This window comes from Xenopus tropicalis, chromosome 2 (assembly GCF_000004195.4).
Source record: "Xenopus tropicalis strain Nigerian chromosome 2, UCB_Xtro_10.0, whole genome shotgun sequence".
Lineage (NCBI taxonomy): Eukaryota > Metazoa > Chordata > Amphibia > Anura > Pipidae > Xenopus > Xenopus tropicalis.
In genome coordinates, this window is record NC_030678.2 from 72,916,104 (window position 1) to 72,937,129 (window position 21,026).

A 21,026-nucleotide genomic window follows, 5' to 3' on the forward strand; every position below is an offset into this window, starting at 1 on the left:
ATGTGCTTTTTATTTCAAGGAGACCAGCGCCCCTTACGGTGTGCATATATATACATAAATATATATATATATATATATATATATATATATATATGTGTGTGTATATATATGTGTGTGTGTATATATATATATATATGTGTGTGTATATATATATATATATATATTAAAAAAACATAAAATCACCATTAACAGGGGGTAGGAAAATAAAACCTAGGTACTCATGTGGAGCTGGCAGAGAGGTGAGAAGTGATGAACACTTTTCTTTTCATCGTCACGGTGAATTAGCCAATTTTTCTCCACTGATAAATACTTTTTTCTAGGCTATACCGCTCTGCTACAGAAAATCCCTTAACAAGAAACGTAATCTGAGCCCAAAGTAACATTACGTTGCCCCGCCTATATTTTGGTCACATGATCAGGAATACGACTTCCTCCGGACTTGACGCTACGTTTGAGTATCTAACGTGGAGGACAAGTTCCGGGATCCTGCGTTCTGTTGCACTCAAGCAACAGCAATGCCTCTGAAGCCATGCTGTGTGTGTTATTCTGTGACGCCGAAGTACCGATGTCCTGGCTGCAGAGCAAGATAGTAAGTTCCCATTCGCCTGCTTAGTGTTGTGGCGGCGTTAGCTCCTATAGATGGGCATTTTGTTTTTAAAATGTATAGGTGTTTTGTGGTGATCATTACTCCCATCCTGTAAACATTGCATTATTAGCCTTTCAGCCAGAGCTGTATGAATATTATTTACAATAAAAAAGTCTTTACATGACAACCACAGGAGTTACTGAAAATGACTATTTTATTGTTTTATGTACATTTTTCCCACCCAAACACAACTTTTTTTTGAAAAGTAAACACAGTTTCAAGCAACTTTGCAAAATACTTGAATTGAAAAAAATATGCAGCCTTTTCATGATTTTTAATCCCCGGCCCCTGTTCTCCTGCTCACTTGGCTCAAATAAAATGTAACAGTAGTTGACTGTCCTCAGCCTGCATCCTCCAAATCCCACTTTTGCCTGTACACGCGATGCCAATTAGGAAAGAGACAGAACAGTAAAATGCATTGTGGGTTATGTAGTACTTGCATGCTGTCTGTAAGCCGTAGAGAAGTTGTTACAATTTGTAACATCAGTGTTTTAGGCCCTCCTTCCCTGACAATTTCAAATGATGCAGACAGAGAAGAACTGTTTGCAGCTGGATTTCAGCATAAAAAATGTTATTTGTTCATACTTTTTGAAGGAACATATTACAGTTAAAGGCATATTAGGGGTCTCTGTGTTGTGTGGGGCTCTTTAAGAAATTTTGATTCAGAAGCTGCAGTTCCCCTTTAATTGATCACTTTTAGTTTTGCATAGCCACACACTATTTTTTTAAATAAATATTGCATATTTGGTCCTTTTTAGAATAGTACTAGTCTGTATGTTTATTGTGTTTGTTTTTAATTCTTGTTACAGTTGTTCTGTGTCCTGTTGCAAGAGGCATAAAGGTAAATATATTGGATTTTGCCAGTTATTGTACCATTTAATTGTCTATTTAATTGTCCATTGTGTGTAAAGATATAGAAAAAGTTCTCTGCACTTAAAATCTTTAAGTATATATTCATGTGGCTACTTTTTTACTTTGTTTGTTAAAAGTGCCACATTTATCTGCAAGCTGAGAATCTGATCCATGTGGCACTAGCCTAAACAGCAAATACCCTCCCCCCTGCAGTAGATCATTGCCTCCACATGTATGTGTGCCTCCCCCGCCCCCCGCAGTAGTTCATTGCCTCCACATGTATGTGTGGCCCCCATACTGTGGGGTATAGTTAAATAATAATAAATATGGAGTTTGCATCTTTTTTACATTTGTAAATGAGACCCATTGTATTAAATTGTAAGGGAAGAAATGGACAGTACATTTATGGTCTCCATGTCCCAATTTTCCACTATAACTAGAGATACTAATGAAAAATGATTTGTGCACATAACATGTGGGTAGGCAGAGATTTTTCAAACAGCTTTACATAATGTTTCTTGTAAGTGTCCCTATTTAGTGGGAGCGGTGCTGTACATAAATGGACATATGTTCATATGAAGTGCCACTCTACAAAAGTATGATCAGCAGCTAACAGGATTTCTATTGTTCCCATGACTTTCTTAAAGTTGGTTACATAAAAGTCAGTTCTGTCCTAACCTGACTACCCTTCTGTAGTTCTATGCCAATGTAATGTAAATATTTATTTCTTCATTGGTTGCTAACTGAAGCAGTTATCACTGTCTTCCAACATAAATATAAAACGATCTTATCAAAGTTGTCAAACTACAATAATGTTTTTATTTCTTTAGAGGAATGTACTCTGAAATCAACCCCAGCTGATACTATAACACAGATTGACAGAGGAGAGAAATTGCTGCCTAGAGAAGGTATGTGCGTATATATTGTGCAAATCCACTATGATACCTACTTGATGCACAGCAGTATTTTACACAAAACACAATACTTTATCAATTTTACAGAGAATATGTAACAAGCAACTTTTTTTTTCCCAAGTTTTAAAACTTTTATTACAATATTTACAATATATACAGAGATACAGTATATTAAAAGGATTGTATTACAGCATGGTTTCATAAAATAAACTTGGTAACCAATTTTTGTGTCTTGCATCTTTTTATTGATGAGATATTTACGGGTAGGCTGGATTCTTTTCTTTTTGGGTTCCAGACCTATCCTGTTTCTTGTTACTTTTTGTAACAAGCAACTTTTAAAGGAGAAGGAAAGGCTAATAAAGAGTTAATCTCAAGCTGCAGGCATACCTTCAGTTGTCTCAATAGTGCCCTTAAGTCTCCCCATATTTCACCTGTTCAGATGATCAGAAGCCAAACAGGAAGAAAAAACGCTGAGCTGTGTAAAGAAAGTTCCCATAATGCCTCGCTCCTGCATAGAGACCCAGACCAGTGTACATGCTCAGTTTGTAAGACTATGAGGAAGCTTCCAGCTGATTGGCTCAGATCCAGATTCCTAAGGGGGGAGAGGGAGTTCTTAGCTTTCTTGAGGGAGGGGGAGCAGGAGAGGGTAGAGAGAGAGAGGAGAGAGCTGCATGTCTCTGGCAGAGGAAAACAGACATAACAAATCTTTTGACAGAGAACTCAGTGCAGCGTTTCTGTGAGTGCTTATGGCTGTATTTACATAGGCTTTTCCGATAAAGCTTACTTAGTTTTTACCTTTCTTTCTTCTTTAAAGTTCATTCTTCTTAAACCAGAGTAGATACTGGTCCACTGGTAAACTAAATAAAAAAGAAGCATACTCACTCACCTGGTTCCTAGTTTTTGAACACAAATCCTACTCTCCGCCCCTCCCACTTTACACAGGTGATGAGCCACTAATTCTTACACTTGTATTTCTTAGTACTGTCCCCGTTATTCCTTACATTGCTTCTGACTTATAAAACATTCTGGAAAGATATGCCTTTTATTCAGATATCTGCATCCCCTTTGTTTGAGCTAGTGAGCTTGGACACTATTAGCCATAAGACAGTGGATAGGGCATCAGCATTTATTACCACTTCCTCTGTGCTTAACTGTGAAGCTGATTATCATTTATTTACAAAAAATCTTGTTACTCTTGCATTCCTTTCTTCTTTTTTTTTTTTTTTGTTAATAGATGATTTGATTGATGAAGATAATGAATCTGATAGAGTTCCTCAGCACAAGCTAAAGCTCCTTGGTAAGATTTTCTGCATATATGTACTGCATAGGAGCAGGACAGTTTTTGCTTGCATCCTTCTACATTTTTTCTAATGAAACAAAAAACAATAATGGCCAGCAATTGTTTTTTTGACTCCCACATAGCTCGGGCTATGTCACATGAGGCACAGCTCCATCTACATTATCTCTGCAGACATAGAGAACTCAATGCTCCTCCCTCTGCTTCACCATGTCTCTGCACTGACAGGCACATTGTATTCTGTATGCAGACGCACAGAGTGCATATTGGCATAAAAAATGCATGGTTTTGTATTTCCTTACCAATATCCTCTTTGCCAATCAGTATAGAAACACAGCTGAGCAAAGCACATCAGAACACAGGAAAAATGTCAAGACTATGCCTTGTGTGACATTAGCCTAACAACTAGCTCTCTGGATCACTGGATTATCTTGTTTAATACAGGTTTTAGATCAGTTATCTGGAAACCTATTGCCCCCGAAAGCTCCAAAATGAGGGCCTTCTTTAAATGGCAAAGACAAGAAATCGTATGCATTTATACACACACACGCATATGTGTGTGTATATAATTAGCACACTGACATTTTGTGCAAAAGCTACTAAAAATGGTCGCTCCTTTAAACAAAATAGGAATTTTTTTCATTGCAATATATCCAAGCTGCCCAACTGTCATCCTTAAAGGGGTTCTGTCATTATTTTTATGTCTACTTTTTATTCTGTTTACAATGTTAATCTTGAACCACAAATGTATTTTTTTTAGTTTTAATATTGATGTGTATTGTGCCTGATTCTGAGCTTTCAGGAGCCAGTGCTACACATAAGAACTGCTTTCAGATAACCTATTGTGTCCTACTTCCATGTAACTGTAGGAAATGGACTGGAGGAGTCACAAGCTAGACTTATTTAGTGTTGAGTGCTTTTAGTAATACAGGTGTTGGGTAGCTGCAATCTTGTTACATTCACATAGTTTTCTGATTGGCTGTCACTCCAGTGCTGTAGTAAAGATTGACTGGTTTATCAGAGCACAAGTCACATGGGTGTAGCACCCTGAGAAATTAAGAACATAGCTAGTAAAATGTAACAATTAAATATTAAAAAAAATAAAAAAAAAATTCTTTTAAAAAACCAAATGAGAAAAGTTTTCCCATGACAGTATTCCTTTAATCTGTCCTGTCCTACAGTCACTTGAATCATCCCATTTATTAATAATTCGACTACATGTATAGGATCCAATATCAGGAATACTTGGGACTTGGAGCTTTCCGGGATGAGGGATTTTTCCATTATTTAGATCACCATACCTTGTCTGCTAAAAATAATTTTAACATTAAATAAACCCAATAGGATTTCACATAGTCTATAGTTAGAATCAAGTACAACGTATTTTTGTTACAGTGAAAAGGGAAATTCTTTTTAAAGATTAAAATTATTTTTTTAAAATGGACTGTGGGTAATAGCCTTGCGATAATTAGGATCTTTGTTGATAATTGGTGTCTGGATAAGGAATTTATAGGGTGTACGTTTACCTGCAACTTGCTTTCAATGGTTAAAACTTTCAAATTATTGCTCTTTATATAAAAGCTAGAACAGAAAAAGTTGTTGTGCTATCCACTAAACAAATTTAATTAAGTGTGGTACAATGAGGATGTGCCCACAAAATTAATTCAGACCATAGTGTGTATGGTCTTCCACAAACAGGATAATATCTTAATATTAAGATTTTGAACCCTATGTAAAATGGTAAATTGGCACTTTTAATTGTACTTTAAGCCTTTTCTATGGCAATGGGGAAATTTCCCCCCCCCCCCTTCAATATCCATTTTAATTTTGCATTAAAATATGGAATAATTCCATTTGTTAATGCCACTTTGTTGCATACAGGAGAATCTGAAAAATTGAAGCATTTGCTTTTAAATCCGCATCTCCGAGAACTTCTGATCAAGCTTGATCAGGCGGAAGAACGAGAGGATACAGTGAAGAAATATATGCAAGAACCATTGTTTGTTGAATTTGCGGACAGATGCCTCAGCATTATAGAACCTGAAGAGAAAGAAAATAAATTCCCGGACTGAGGGCAGCAGAAGGGACTTCGGTGTAACTGAAAATTGGAAAGGAGCATGGATTTTTGTTGCATTCACTTTTTATATAAAGGAATATAAGCATCATTTAGTTAAATATTTGTGGAAGAAACCAAATAATACAAATTATTCTACTGTTCAGTGTTCTGTTAGGATTGGTATTGACGGTAAAAGATTTTAATTACTGCAGAAATACCTCTCAATTTATTTGCACCCAAAATGTCACTTTGTTTGCTCTTTGTTTGTCTGTAAAGCTTACAGGGAATCTACCATTATAAGATTACAAAAGTGATAAAAAAAAGTGTATTTATTTACCGGATTATAATTTGGCCATGCATGGTAATTCCATGCATTTTAATGTGTTCAGTTTCCATTCCTATAGATCAATATAAAAAACGTTAAGCTACAAGCAGAATATATTATAATAGTTTGTAAAAAAAAAAAAAAAAATGCTTCCTTAATATTGTTTAGCTTTACTTGCTGCCTCATCAACATGTTCTATCCCTCTGAAGGAGGGTGTCACTGAGTAAGCATATTATTTTAATTAAAAGAAGCATCTTTTTTTAAATTGATTAAAGTTCTTCTTTTGCAAAGTCCCTAGAACTTTCAAAAGGCGAATATCTATTTTTTTTTTAAAATATTCTTTATTTTTTGATTTTTCAGAGAAAATGGGGTACAGAAAAAAGAAGGGATTAGGGTAAGGACATTTGAAATGGTCTGCATTTACAAACAGGTTGTGAGGTCAGGAGTAACACACAGTTTTTACTTTTAATTTTAAACACATTTGAGAAAAAGCATATAAAAAATAAAACATGTCAACAGGGACTTGTTGGTTTGTAGAGTAGTGGTTCTATAGGGTCTTATGTCAACGGGTTTGTGTATGAAAGTTGTTGATAAATGTTAGCCAGGGTTGCCACACTCTCTTATATATTGTGCTGTTGTTTTGGAGTGTGAAGGTTATCTCCTCGAGTTTTCTAACTTCTTCAACTAGGTATACCCACTCTAGGAATGTGGGGGGTTCTTTGGCTTTCCAGTGTCTAGGGATAAGGGTTCTTGCTGCATTCAGTAGGTGTTGGGTAAGTATGTCAGGTATTACACAGTTTTTCTTGGGAATTAGGTTTAGTAGTATGGTAGAGATTTCGTCTTTTTTAATTGTAAACTTGGTTATGTATGTTATGGTTTCTAGAATCTTATGCCAGTATGCTTGCAGTTGGGGGCATGTATACCATATGTGAAGGTGGTTTCCTAAGTCATTGTCGCAACGCCAGCATGTGTCCTTTGTGTTTTTATACATTTTTTTGAGCTTTGTGGGGGTGGCGAATATCTATTTTAATTGGGTTGGTTTTTAATAGTTCTAATGCCCCTTTCCTAAAACACCACTTTTTTTTTTTTCTTTGAATGTTTTATGCTCTGCTAAATTATTTTACTTAAATTACCACATATTCTCCTTCCATTGTGGCCACCATTTTTACTGACTGCAACATCACTGCCCTTCTATGCATACAGTCATTTTAGGGTCTGCAGTGACTACAAAAATCCCATACATTATGAAATAACATTACATAACAATAAAATTTCTGTGTGTTCATGTCTGGAAAACTGCTCATATATTGTAAACTAGAGTATAACTAACAGGGTAAACGTGGCCATACACATTACAACGAACTTTCGAATATTGATTTTGATGTTTAAATGCAACAATCTAAATCTAACATTCAGAATGAAATTGTAGGATAAAGTTCTAAAAATAACAAATTGGAGGATGTTCTGAACATGAAATGGTGGGCAGACGCCAATTGTACGAAAGTGCAATATGCATTGTAGGTCCCCCAAAGAAATCGTTATATACAAAATACAGATTTTATTGTTATCTGATTGGAATTTTTTAACTTGTCCAGTCGACTGATCGCCATGGTATGAAAATTATCGGGATGATAACTGGGCCCGAAATTAGTAAGAAACTACATTTAGTACGATTATATTCGTGTATGGTCGAATTTACAGGGGGATCTGACTAAAAGGGGCCAAAAGCTAATGTGAATAAGCCAACTCCATGCCATTTCTATGCTTACCTTTAAGGGGCTTGAAGGATAAACAAAACTTAAAGGGTTCACTTTAAGTTAACTTTTAGTATATAGTTACATAGGGTTGAAAAAAAGACCAGAGTCCATCATGTTCAGTTCTTCCAAGTAAACACAGCACACACAAACCTATACTGGCCTATCTATACACTCACATACATAAACTATATATACCAACATCAATACTAACTATAGATATTAGTATCACAATAGCCTGGATACTATGCCTGTTCAAGAACTCATCCAGGCCCCTCCAGGCTTTAACAGAATCTGCCATTACAACATCACTAGAAGGGCATTCCATAACTTCACGGCTTAACACTTAACTGCCCTAAAGACTTGGGACTGAGGTGCTGCGGCTTTTGAGAGAGCACATGGATTCTACAGAGGCCTATGAGTTTATCTTGCATTTACTTATACTGAATTAGTCTGCCCAAGTGTGGTGCTGTGTGTCTTCTGAGAGGGACAGATTCTTTCCAGCAAGACTGCTACTTATTTTTTATATTGTATGAAATGAACTTTCATTTTCTGCTAAAACATTTTGTATATTATACAAGCAGGTTTCAGCTTATTATTCAAAGAGTTGGTATTAATATAAAGTCTCATCAAAAATATCCAAATGACAACATGATTACTTACTATTTTATCTGTCCTTTTTTTTCACCTTACACTGTGTGACATCAGAGTCATCAAGCTACAGAATAATTACAAAGTGTGGGCATTGCCATGGGAACTCCTCCTACATTCTCAGTGTCCGCTGCAACTTTTTAGTAGTAATGGTTTTCTGATGCCATATCTCTGAAATGTTAAAAGTTCTTAAAGGGATAAGGAAACATGCAAATCAATATATTCTCTTATAAGTTGTATGTTAAATTGTGAACCTAGCTCATTGCTAAACTCAAGAAATGAACTTAGTGAAATACTAAGCTAGTTTGGTGTATCAGAAGACAAACATTGGGCTATGATCAATATATTTTTTCCAGCTGTAAGCACTGCTTTAAAACCCTTATTCCCTTCTTGTTCTATCCTTTTATTTAATCTTTTGTTCATATACAGTAGAGATGCGTCATCCCTGCAGACATCAACTACCCTGCTCTTCCTAAGCCTCATTCTTCATTTCATTTGATCATATGTGACCGTGTCTGACATTTCACAGAAATCCTGTCCTAACAATTTACTTATATTTTTACTTATATTCAACTGTTTTCTAGGTTTTAATATCTAGTTAATGAAACAAACCTGTTAAAGGCCTATTCTTGACTCATAATGTTTTCCTATCACCCTGTTTCTCTTTTAGTGCTAGACTTTAAACTCCTGGAAGATTTTGTCTTCATATTACTGTCTTCACCTGCATAGATGTGCTGGACCCCATGCAATCTGCTTTTTGCCATGTACATTGGCCATGTTGTCTCCATAGAGACAAAAGAAAGAACCTCATTCTTGCCCTGCAATATTTTCATTACTTTCATCGTAAGGCATGCTCCTTAGTGTTCTTTCATGGATGAAAATGAATGTCGGGAAACAGATGGAAACATTCTGCAGTGTTATTTGCCTGGGAATGTTCTGGATTCCATTTTTTCTGTGTCACAATTTTTGAATATTTGTCCCAGAGAATTATTATATTTTGCTAGCCACAGAAACTGCTTAAAAGTATGTACAATTTACTACAATCAGAGGAAGCTTTTAGTGTTTTCACTGGATGTCTATGCTATGGATATTAAACAGTAAGTGAAAGCTGGTGTATTGCAACAGGACCACTTTGCTTAAACCTTCTCTGGTGCAGTAGACAGATGAGTTACATGAGATCCTGAAGGATCTCTCTATATCAAACGCTGTATAGGAATTAAATGGATAGGATACTTTGATAGTTTTAGTCAAGCTAACTGTAATCCAACGATGTGTAATGTTTAATTTCATTTATTACTGTAATGTGGATAGGTATCTGAGCTAACTGGACTATAGTTCTAATTGGGATGCTGCATGGTTAAGATCTGAGATAACTAAATTATAACAGAAGTGGTTACTTTTATCATTTGAAATGAACAGCTGTCATTTTATGGTGGCAGATTCAGTTTACACATTGAAATTTGATTGAGATTTTGAGTTGATTATGGTACTATGTTAAAATTTTATTGATACAAAAATGTTTTCTTTTTTTACTTAATGAACAATTGTATAGATTAATAGTAGATTGTATAGGCCAAGCTAATTAGAGGTAAGTGGTTACTTTATGTAAGTGGTGTTTTTTCTTAAATGTGTGTGTGTGTGTGTGTGTGTGTGTGTATTTTAAATGTATGTGCTGTAAGAGTCCTCTTAACAGATCTAAACAGAAGACCTCTTGGCTCAGAGCCTGAGACATATGCAAGGGCAAGATAAGATATTAAAACATTTTCACTTTTGGTGTGACATGTTTTTATATTTAAAGGATATAAATGCCTATGCTGTAATCTTGGTGACTTGTCCTTACCTGGAGTAAAGGTCCCCATACACGGGCCAACTATAGCTGCCGATATCGGTCCCTTGGACCGATTCGGCAGCTAATCGGCCCGTGTATGGGGAGAGCAGAGCGGCCTGGCCGACCGAGATCTGGCCTGAAATTGGCCAGATCTCGATCGTCCAGGTTAGAAAATCTGGTCGGATCGGGGACCGCATCGGCTCGTTGTTGCGGTCCCCGATCCGACTGCCCCATTGCCGCCCACATAATGCCAAACGATCGGATTATTTTTTTTTAACCTAAATGCTCCCCGATATCGCCCACCCGTAGGTGGGGATATCGGGGGAAGATCCGCTCGCTTGGCGACATCGCCAAGCGAGCGGATCTGCTCGTGTATGGCCACCTTTAGGAGTCTACATGTGCATAGAATAAACCTAAGGGGTAATTTTTGACCCCAGTGAGCGCAAGAGCACTAAGGGGCACAAGGGCAAGTCCCTTTTTTTGCATTTTGCACACACTGTGGGACATTGTAAATGCATCTTCTAATCTTATCAGATACCCAAGACTGTTAGGCAGATTTCTTTATCACTATATATGTTGTCAAAACAGCTATATACAGCAGCATCTGCTATGTATTGTATATATATTGTAAACAAAATACTGTTATATTTAGTTGCTTAGAGCTTTACCTAATGGGTTGGGATTCAGATCAACTGATCACCTTGGATTTGGGTAAACACAATCCCTGCAAAAAGTGCAAGCACAATGTTGAATTGGTGCATCCTTAGTTGGGTGTCTTATTTAGGTTTTAATCCCAAAGCATTTACAGTAACCTTTTCATGATGATTCTATAGTATTTAATTTTTCCTGTAAGGGAGCAGTGGGAAAAACAAAAGAGTGTGCTTAGAAGGCAGGAGGCACAAATTTTACCCCTGTATTTCTACATTTTCATGTACATTCATTACATTCAGCCATGTTTCTAGTATAAAAATATATACACAATGTCTGTGGAAAAATGCAGAAAAATATTATCATATATAATGAAAGCAGAGCAGAATATTCCATTTACATAGTAACATATAGTAATAATCTCCAATTTGCCTCAGATAGGAAAAATCCTTCCTCACTGCAAGATGGCTAACAAACAATGCCTAATAAAAAACTCTTTCAAATCCTAAATCGAAATCATCTTTATAATCTTAAGATCCTGCTGCAAGGATGCTACTTTCTGGATGGAAATGACTGGGCTGCAGAGTTTAGTGTCATCTGCAAACACTAATACATCATACCTTCCCCCAAAGTCTTTTATGAACAAGTTAAACAAAAGGGCACCCAGTACAGAACCCTGAGTGACCCCACTGAGAACCTTACTCCAAGTATAGAATGTACCATTAACAACCACCCTGTGTACCTGATCCTGTAGCCAGTTTCCTATCCATGTGCAAACAACTTCAATAAGACCAACAGACCTTAGTTTAGAAAGCAGTCGTTTGTAGGAAAAAGTATAAAATGCTTTGGCAAAATCCAAATAGATCACATCTACTGCACCCCCACTCCAGCTTCTTACTTACCTCATCATAAAAAGCAATTAAATTGGTCTGACATGACCTGTCTGTCATAAAGCCATGCTGATTACTGCTCATAATACCATTTCTCCAGAACATAATTTTGTATATGATCCCTTAAATGAGAACTAAAGTCTAAAATTGAAAATCATTAGAAATGCTATATTTTGTATACTGAACATAAACATAAACATTATGAACTATGCACAAGGTTGAGACGCCTAATTAAAGTAATGATTTATGCTTTTAAAGTTGTCCAGAGGGGGCCGCCATCTTGTTACTTTGTTATACCATCTTTTTAAGACTTAGGGCTTGCACATTCTCAGTTTGCTCTGGGCTGCTGTTGGAAGGCTAAGCTTAGGGATCGTAGTAAATAATCAAAACAGCATGTCAGGTAATACCTGCCATAGAAGCTGATTAATAATAAGAATCATAATATGCAGACTGCACTGGTTTCTGTGTTGCCATGTAATGTAATGTAATGTGGGTTTTAAAGTTTTTTGCATTGTTTAATAAAACTTTTCCCAGCTCTCCAGAGCCAGAGGCTGTATTAATATGCAAAATACTCCTGCAATGAGATCCCAGCTGTGTAAATTATGTTCCCTGTTCTTTGTTCCTTCAATTTGAATTGGAAGCAATAAGCACAGTTTCCCAGCACTGAACAAGTCTGTCCCTTTATCCCCATGTCTGATTCCTGTGTAACATAATGAAGCTAATATGCTAATAAGAATATGTAAGATAATATCAAAATGGCTGTTATAGTGCTGGGAATCTAATTAGCATTCTCATTGGTCAATGCTCTTGTGCATATAAGTTTTTCTTCAACCTCCATAGAGAACTAGGTAGAACCAAAGAATTATCCCATTGGTACAGAGACACAGGTGTATTATGGATATTGGTACATATAAACTAGTGCTGCCCTATTATACACAAATTATATTACAGGATATCAATAAAAACAAGCTTTAGCTTAGTATTTAGACATAACTTGTTTACAACAGACTCCCAAATATTACCATATCTCCATCCCCCAAAATATCAGTTCAGAAGATAATTGTGGCTTTTTCCAACCAAAATACATTTTGAATTCTATCCTACAAACAACTTTCTCTGTCACTTGCATTACACTGACCAAAGCAAAGGTCAGCTGAGCAGACTGGGGGTTTCATACACATCCTGTGTATAATAGTGAGAGCACAAACTCTGAATTCAGTGTCAGTCACTTTGCATATGCAAATGAGCATGTCTGGGAAGGAACATAGTATTTGTGCAGAGGTTCACAGTTTGGCCCCATGTATAATGCACAGAAAACAACAAGCAACTGGCTTCATAAACATAAAAACAATAAACATAAAAGTTATTGGTCTGTTGTGTGGTTGTATATAAAAAAAAATCACCCCAAAAATAAACCCCGTAGGATTGTTTTGCCTCCAATAAGGATTAATTATATGTTAGTTGGGATCAAGTACTATTTTATTATTACAAAGAAATAGAAAATGGAGATGGCCTTTCTGTAATTTGGAACTTTCTGGATAACGGGTTCCTGGATAAGGGATCCCATACCTGTATATGGATAAGCCATAGACAGAAACATTGAAAATCAGCTTCTGCCTGACTCTTTGATGCACCAATGAAATCACAGTACAGGCTGACAGTGGCAGAGCATACAAGGGGGTTGCAGGAATTAGGTATATAAAAGTGCTACTGATCTGAAACAAATTTCTGCAAATATACAAGAAAATTATCAGTGCACATTTATTGGTCCCATGTTTTATCAGCTATCAATTATCTGCAGGTGCATTCAATGATTTTTAAAATTGCTAAGCCACCATTTCCATGTCAAGATTTTTTTATATATGCTGATAAACCCCGGCATGGTTGCATTTTCTTGGTTGGCTGATTCTCCCCTGCTGAGATTTATGTGTACAGAGAAAATTTTAATTTTGTTGAATTAATAATGGAAATCCCTTACCAAAACCCTGTGTGATCCCCTGGTTCTGAGTCAGCACTGGCCAACATCAGCGGGATTAATTTTAAGTAGGACATGTACACAAAAAAAGAAGAGTTTTGAGTAATTAGAATCCAAGTGTAAAGTGCATGCAGAGCAATGGATCAGAGCAAGCACTACTGACTTATGCATCATTCATTTATTGACAACGCTTACTTATTTTGGAATCAGAATTTGACCAAATGAATCCATGCAAAGCATACACCAAGGTTACAATTTAGTGGTTATATTCTCTAAAACATACAAAATGTTTTGTCAGCTTTAGGTCTATGCTATAATGCATGCAAAAATAACTGACCATATGCAATTTATTTAATTAGGAGAAAAACGGTTCATTTGCAGAGTAATTTTGTAATAAATGCAGAATACAAATATACCTATTTGGGACCAAGCAGGTCCCACAACATCACCATGCATTGTTGAACACTGAAGTGCAGAAAAGTTCATTAATTATAAATAATTGTTTTAATTATTTAGAAAATTAGAATATCCAGCTACATTTCTGTTGCTGCAAGGGCCTACATAACTGAAAGATACCAAAAGAAAGAGTTGTAAATTGTAATATGCAGAGCTACAGTTAAACAGGAAATTAAAACAGGAGAAATATACCTTGCGAGAGCTTTATGTTACCTTGATAGCAGTTTATGTTACCTTGCAAACCACAATAACTATGTTGGGTCAAGAAGCAGTAAAATGTCTTCTTACAGTGCTTTCTAGGGTAAAATAAATGTAAGAAAGATATAAAGGAACATGGCTGCTGAACTATGGAATAAATACTGTGGGTTATATCTGATGCAGAATATGCACCAGTAAACATTTTGGTCTGCTTTTTGAAGGCAAATATATGATGGTTGCTATGGGTTTCTAGACCTAGTATAACATTATTGCCCTTGCCAATTCACACACCAACTTTTAATAGCTGACGGCTACTTTTGTTATATTTATTATTGATGGATGAATGAATGGATGTCTTTACAGATGAATGGAAGGGAAAATATAAAGCAAAATGGGCTGCAAGACTTTAAGAACAGTTTGCGCCCTCATGTCGAACATCTAAAATAAATAGACGGTCAAAGCCTTCATGTAACAAACAGCACTTGAATATCCTGTACAGCGCACGTGTCTCTTCATTCTCCAAGCTGCTACAAAGTTATCAAATGAATAGCTAGCAATTGCACGCTCCTAGCAGCAAGGCGTGGTCCTGCCCTACTCAGAAGCACTAGATTGCATTATTGTTACAAAGCCGGGCTGGTCTGCGGGTCACTTCTCAGCACAGCACATTGCAACCCCTGCAGCACCACCTTCTGTGACAGCTCCCCGCGCTGCAACCCACCTTGAAAAGGCTAATGGTCCGTCCCCCGATGTCTGATTGGCTCAAACTGTCAAAATCCGCTCTTGCAATTTGTTACAAGCGGCGTCCCTCAGTTATACGGGTTGGTTGAGTCTTGGTCACCCCAGTCTCTGCAGGGAGAAGTACGGACGTAGATGCCGGGGCCTCGGGGAGCAGGGAGACTGGGGAGGGGGTTGTCGTGAAGGATGGATTAAAGGAGGGGCCCTTCACTAACCTTACTCTCCCAGCCTTGCCTGGCCGAGCTTGTAGCGTGCGCGCGCTTAGTATGAGTGTGGGAACGCGCCCCGAGTAAGGGTGCATTATTGTGCGCTGGTTTGTTGATTGTAAAGCATAGGTATTAGCTCTTGTCATGGATTCTCCCCGGGTGTGTGTAAGCGTATGTGAGAGTTTGGGTGTATGTCCGCTTTGTGCTGGGTTTGGGTGTAGGATGTGTAGCGTGTGTATATCAAGGTATTAGGCTCATCATGTAGGATTTGTATCTGCTCTGTGTGTCCTGTGAGAGTGGAAATGTGCAGGATGACAGTGTGTGATGTCCTGTTAAATGAACACTGTGAGGAACAGTCATATACCTGTGTGTAGCTCATGTGTGTGTGTATAGCAGGTTATCTGTGAATGATGCCATTTTTGTGATAGCTAATTTAATTTGACCTTATACCCTTCTCCCTCTTCCCTTGCCCTTTACCTGTTCTCATCCTTCCCACCATCCCACCCTTATCTACCCACATCCCTTTGTCCTGCTTCTTTATCCCTTGTTTTGACCCCACCATCCTCACCCTTCAAATATGAAGCGTAGTAAGTCAGACGACTTACATCCTGAGGAACTGGGTGCACAGGATGCCCAACCACTCACTCCCATGGAGGTGCGAGGCACAGACAGCCCTGCCCAAGGGGATCTGGGATCTGCTGGCACAGCTGTCAGCCAAGGTCCTCCAGCCGTCAACCGCAACAAGCCACCAGATCTTAAGGTAAATATGATATGCTGCAATTCTTAATGATTGTCATGATGGTATTTTTATGCTGTAGGCATGTATATGGATAGTGTCCTAATATTTTAATTACTCTCTACATCTATTCCGCATCTACACATACATGTGAGATGTATCCATATTTATAACACTTTGGCTTTGTTCTATATGGTATTGCTTCTAGCACTAGACATTTTTCACATACTACATTTGTGTCCATTCTGAAGCCCTTCGGGTGTTGTTGACTTGCAATTTGTATGATTCTTTGCTCCCAAGGATTTTAGGGGGTGCTGAGAGTTTTAGTCCAAAATATATATTTAGGTGAGTTAGCATTAGAACATTTTCATATAATTTGTGGTTTGTTAGTGAAGAATTCCTTTCAGACTGACAGGGTTGTCTTCAGCACATCCTGTCTGCAGGAACCACAAGTTTAGACAAAGTGCAGTTTTTTAAGCATTTCATTCCAGAATATACCTACAGTGTATTTAAAGTGTAAATTCCACTTCCTGATTCACACTAGTAAAGTGTGCATAGGTACTGATATTTTATATTTCCCCTTTCTGTCACTTGGAAATTATGATACTGAACATTCTGCCACAGCTATAATAGTGCAGCCAGCATTTACGTTCTCTGTGAGGTATCTGTTCTTTCTCTTCCATGCCATTTTCTTCTGTTCTGGTTGCAGTACATATAATTGCAAGGAAAACTGTGTTAAGATAGAAAGACATTTAAACAAATGTATATTATATGATCTCCACATTATCAAGTTTAGAGATTTTTTTTCACTTGTTTGCCATCTATATAATATTCAGTTAAGCGGCTGTAAAAAGTTTTTTGGACAAGCCTGCTAGAATGTGGGAATTCATCACATAGTCTGTGACGCCAGTTCACAGTCCTGCCCCTCTGTGCTAATTGCCGTAATATGTAAATGGGAGTATGCATAGAGAAGGTGAGGGAGAAGAGAAAGGGACAGAAACAAGGATGGTTATTTTGTTTAATTTTTCCTACTGAATTATTGTTTACCAGCTATAGTTAATTGCCTTTTATATACTCTTAAGTTTTTAGTTTGTGGCCACCAGTAATTTTATTTTATTCAGTCGAGGCCTAACACTGAGTTAAATAAATAATCTTATTTTATTTTCAGTAGAGCATGGATTAAAACGCCTATCCTGCCTCTGAAACAGGCATTATAATTGGCCCTGCTAACAGGACCACTAATGTTATTAGTTTGTAATATGCAAATACTGAGCTAAAATTTCTTAAATGGCCAGAATACCATTATATTCTACAATTTCCAAACATGAAGTAGCTTCAGTTTAATTGTTTATCCTGCTTAATTCAAGAAGTAATGAAAAAAAAACATAGATTGTTCATGAAAAAAACAATAGACGAAAAGCAGGTTTAGCACAAGCCCTGAATTTATGTTGAACCCTTGTTCAACATAAATTCAGGGCTTGTGCTAAACCTGCTTTTCGTCTATTGTTTTTTTCATGAACAATCTATGTTTTTTTTTCATTTTTTTTCATTACTTCTTACTGTCCATTTAAGAAAAAAATGTACCCCAGTATCAGTATATAATGTTCAGCACTCATGTTAAACAATAAATACTGTTTATATACTGAAATAGCACAATTAATGCTCATCATCATCTCTGTCTTTGCAGCTGTGCAGCCTAGTTTCCAAAAAGTGCACGCAACTTGCTAGGGAATGTTAGCGTTCTAACTATGTAAACAAAACAAATCACACTCACACAAAATAATATATATTTTGTATAGACACAATGCACACAATTCACTGTAGATTTTGTCTAATGTAGATTCAAGTAATTGCATGTTTTTCATACTGAGTGATTAAAAATGGCTGGCATATCACCAGGTGTCAGTACATTTCTGCCTCCCCTTTTCTTAAATGCACGTATTGTGAACATGCAGTACCACAGGGTAACCAGTTGTTACCAACTATTTCATATAAGATTTGACTGTTCCCTACTGCAGCACCAGACTTGCATATGCACAGAGCCAGATGGGAAGGCACTCCCACACCAGTGCTGCATTGTGCCTGGCAAATACAAGACATAGTTATGTAGATAATTTGGGTTGGAAAAATAGCAATAGTCCATCAAGCTCAACTCCTCCAGATCACCCCTGTTGCATCATATTTGTGTGCGATGTTCCTTAGTTTTTTCCCTGAGAAAGATCATTAAAACATTGCAAAATTATATATTTGCTTGCCTATTAAAATATTTATTTTTAAGTCTGTGGAGTGTGGTACCTTTTTGTTTTTGCTTCAACGACATTTTAGTTCCTCAGATCTTAAAGGAGAAGGAAAGTCATTTTGGCATTTTACTGCCAATAGATTTGCCACATTAGTGCCACCTAGAACAATATATTTATTCTGCAGAAACCATTAACATACCTGAATAAACAGCTTTAGAAGCTTTCTCCCTTTGCTTAAGATAGCAGCTGCCATTTTAATAGCTTCCTGCCTGCAGCTCTAGCCGTTATTGCTGAGATCACACATTCCTAAGGGAGGGGGGAGGGAGTTCTTAGCATTCTGGTGGGAAGGGGAGAGGGGAGAGGTGAGAGAGGAGAGAACTGCACAGACTCGGGAATTAGGAATGTTTCTGAGAGAGGAAGTCAGACACTGGAACATCATGTTTACAAAAAAAGAGACCAGAAATCCTGTGTTTATTTTCATCCATCAAGTTATTGCACTTTTCTATCCAAGACAGTACTAGCATGTTATTTCTACTGAAGTGCACCATGCATTTATCAACTTTAAACTTCATTTGCTAACCCACTGCCTAGTTCTTTTATTTAGACAAGTGTCTCAACAAAGCAGCAACACCTTGCATGAAACTTGTAGTTTTGCACAATTTAGTATAATTAAAAAAAAACAGACCATATAAAAGGAAGGCACTAGCTTTATAAAGCTCAGTGGGTGCTAAGTTATATGCAGCAAGTATGTTGGTAAAATTTGTGGTGCCATATCACATGGGACTTTTGATAGGGCTTTGTTCTAAATTAATTAAAAAGCAACACAATTAACTGTGGTCCCTCACCTTATTCTAACTGACCAATCTGATTTCAGCTTTTTATATGTTATGTCCAAACACAACAAACCGCGTAAATAGGTTTGAGGGATTCTAAGAATTGCTGAGATGACTCCAAACAGGGCATTGTTGTAAAGGAGAAACCGTTTGATGTTTTATTAAGGGTGCTGAGCTTGGTTATGCCATCTATTTGCTAGTAAACATAGTAGTCTAATTTACCAGCCAATGCTGGATACAGGCCTGCCTGAATATCTGATAATAATGACATTGCGCCACTGGAAAATGTTTGCAATACAGAGAGTTTTTTTTTAAAATTTTCCAATTGTTTTAGTGATTTACCATCAAATTTTCAGGCAAGGCCAGAACCCAAGGTATTTTTATGTATTAAGAAGAAAGTCTGACCATTTGCTTTTACGTGTGACCAAATGCAAAGAAACTTCTTATGTACCATTCTGTCATCCACTAAGACATCAATGGCCTCTTATCTTGAGACCCCATCTTTTCCTTATTTTACCACAAATCCTGTCCCAATCTGACGAATAAGACTGCAGTTTTTTCCCATCTGACTGAACTGATCAGTCCTATCAAGATATATTGAAATTGCTCATTAATTAAGGTCTTACTGGACTGTCTGCACTCCTGGGTCTATCAGCAGCCGTGCGGATTGCTTCCTTCATAATTATGCCCCTGATTCAATAGTACCATAAAACTATTTTGCAAGACATTGTGGCAAAAGACAAAACATTCACCAAGGGTTTTTTAAGGGTGCTAAGCATCAGTCATCTGACCAAGCTGATTGTAAATTCCCATAGTATCAGAGAACAACTGAGCGGCACACTGTGCCAAAGAAGGCTGGTACTAACAGGGGCCTTTGTAGCCCTAATGCCACGTGAGGTGGCTTTCACGATGCCTCCCCTTTCTGACCCCTGTACTTACCTTTCCAGCTCCATCTAAGGAGGCCTTTATCACTAGTGCAGAAAATACGATTGCACTCCTTGCACTAGAAAAACAGAATTTCCAAAGTTACCAGCCTTGCCTTTTGCCGCCACTGGTAACTTACGGGTGCTGCCGTCTGAGGTGAGTTTCTCAGCTTAGCCCATAGCAGCAGTGCCCCTGGGTTCAATCTGCCATCTGTGACCCCACAATCACTTGCTTGGCAATCTCTCCAGTGGGCAGTTCCATAGTATCGAATACCTATTCAGCAACGAACTGTGGAAAAGGGCAAAACACACTCATAGGGATGTTTAAAAGTACTCAGCATCAATCAGTGCCTTACAAAGCACCTATACCTTCTGGGCTTCCCAGTAGTGGCAGGGTCTGCTTGTTCTGTAGTTACTTTTTATTCACATTTTCTTTAATGTACGTAGATAATACAGGGTACATTATGAAGCTCTTTAATTAATGCATAGATGCATTAGCCACACAACTCCTAACCCCCTTAGTATACACAAATCTGATCATACCCCATTCCCACACCTTTCTATCATGAATCTCGGTAACTAACAGTACTCTGCAAAGCATCAGAGTATGCTGAACTTATCTGGCTTTGTAGCTGTTTCCATAGAGACGACAGATAGAGACTAAAGTTTTGCTGGCTGTTTTTATAGTGTGAAATCTGTGAAGTGGGCTGATGGAGAGCTGCGTTGTTTGGAAATATGGATGCCAAACAACAAGTTTTTTGATGTGTGTTCACTATTGTTTTGTTAAATTGAGGAATTATGGAACAACACATGTAAGGTGTAAAAGTGCTACAAAGTCTACAAAATAGAAAGCCTTACAATGA

General features: G+C 37.4%; 2 protein-coding genes across 5 annotated transcripts in view; both read left to right on the top strand.

Moving 5' to 3' along the window:
• Positions 1-478: 478 nt before the first annotated feature.
• Positions 479-6,088, top strand: znhit3 (zinc finger, HIT-type containing 3). The gene is made up of 5 exons (NM_001045581.1): positions 479-589; positions 1,456-1,487; positions 2,329-2,406; positions 3,647-3,709; positions 5,591-6,088. Exons 1-5 carry the CDS (start codon positions 516-518, stop codon positions 5,779-5,781), a joined length of 438 nt encoding a protein of 145 aa, NP_001039046.1. The 5' UTR covers positions 479-515; the 3' UTR covers positions 5,782-6,088.
• Positions 6,089-15,284: 9,196 nt separating this feature from the next.
• tmcc2 (transmembrane and coiled-coil domain family 2) overlaps positions 15,285-21,026 on the top strand; it is a 39,813-nt gene continuing 34,071 nt past the window's right edge. Inside the window, exons 1-2 of one of the 4 annotated variants that reach the window (XM_012965585.2) lie at positions 15,285-15,348; positions 16,015-16,191. In XM_012965585.2, the coding sequence (XP_012821039.1) occupies positions 16,081-16,191 (111 nt within the window). In that variant the 5' untranslated portion in view covers positions 15,285-15,348; positions 16,015-16,080. 4 annotated transcript variants of the gene reach the window in all.

What these genes read in the sequence shown, in the direction of transcription:
- znhit3 (NM_001045581.1), top strand. Translation starts at nt 516, where the DNA reads ATGCCTCTGAAGCCATGCTGTGTGTGTTATTCTGTGACGCCGAAGTAC. An exon ending in CTGTTGCAAGAGGCATAAAG is followed by an intron (nt 1,488 to 2,328) that starts GTAAATATATTG and finishes TTATTTCTTTAG; the next exon opens with AGGAATGTACTCTGAAATCA. An exon ending in GCACAAGCTAAAGCTCCTTG is followed by an intron (nt 3,710 to 5,590) that starts GTAAGATTTTCT and finishes TGTTGCATACAG; the next exon opens with GAGAATCTGAAAAATTGAAG.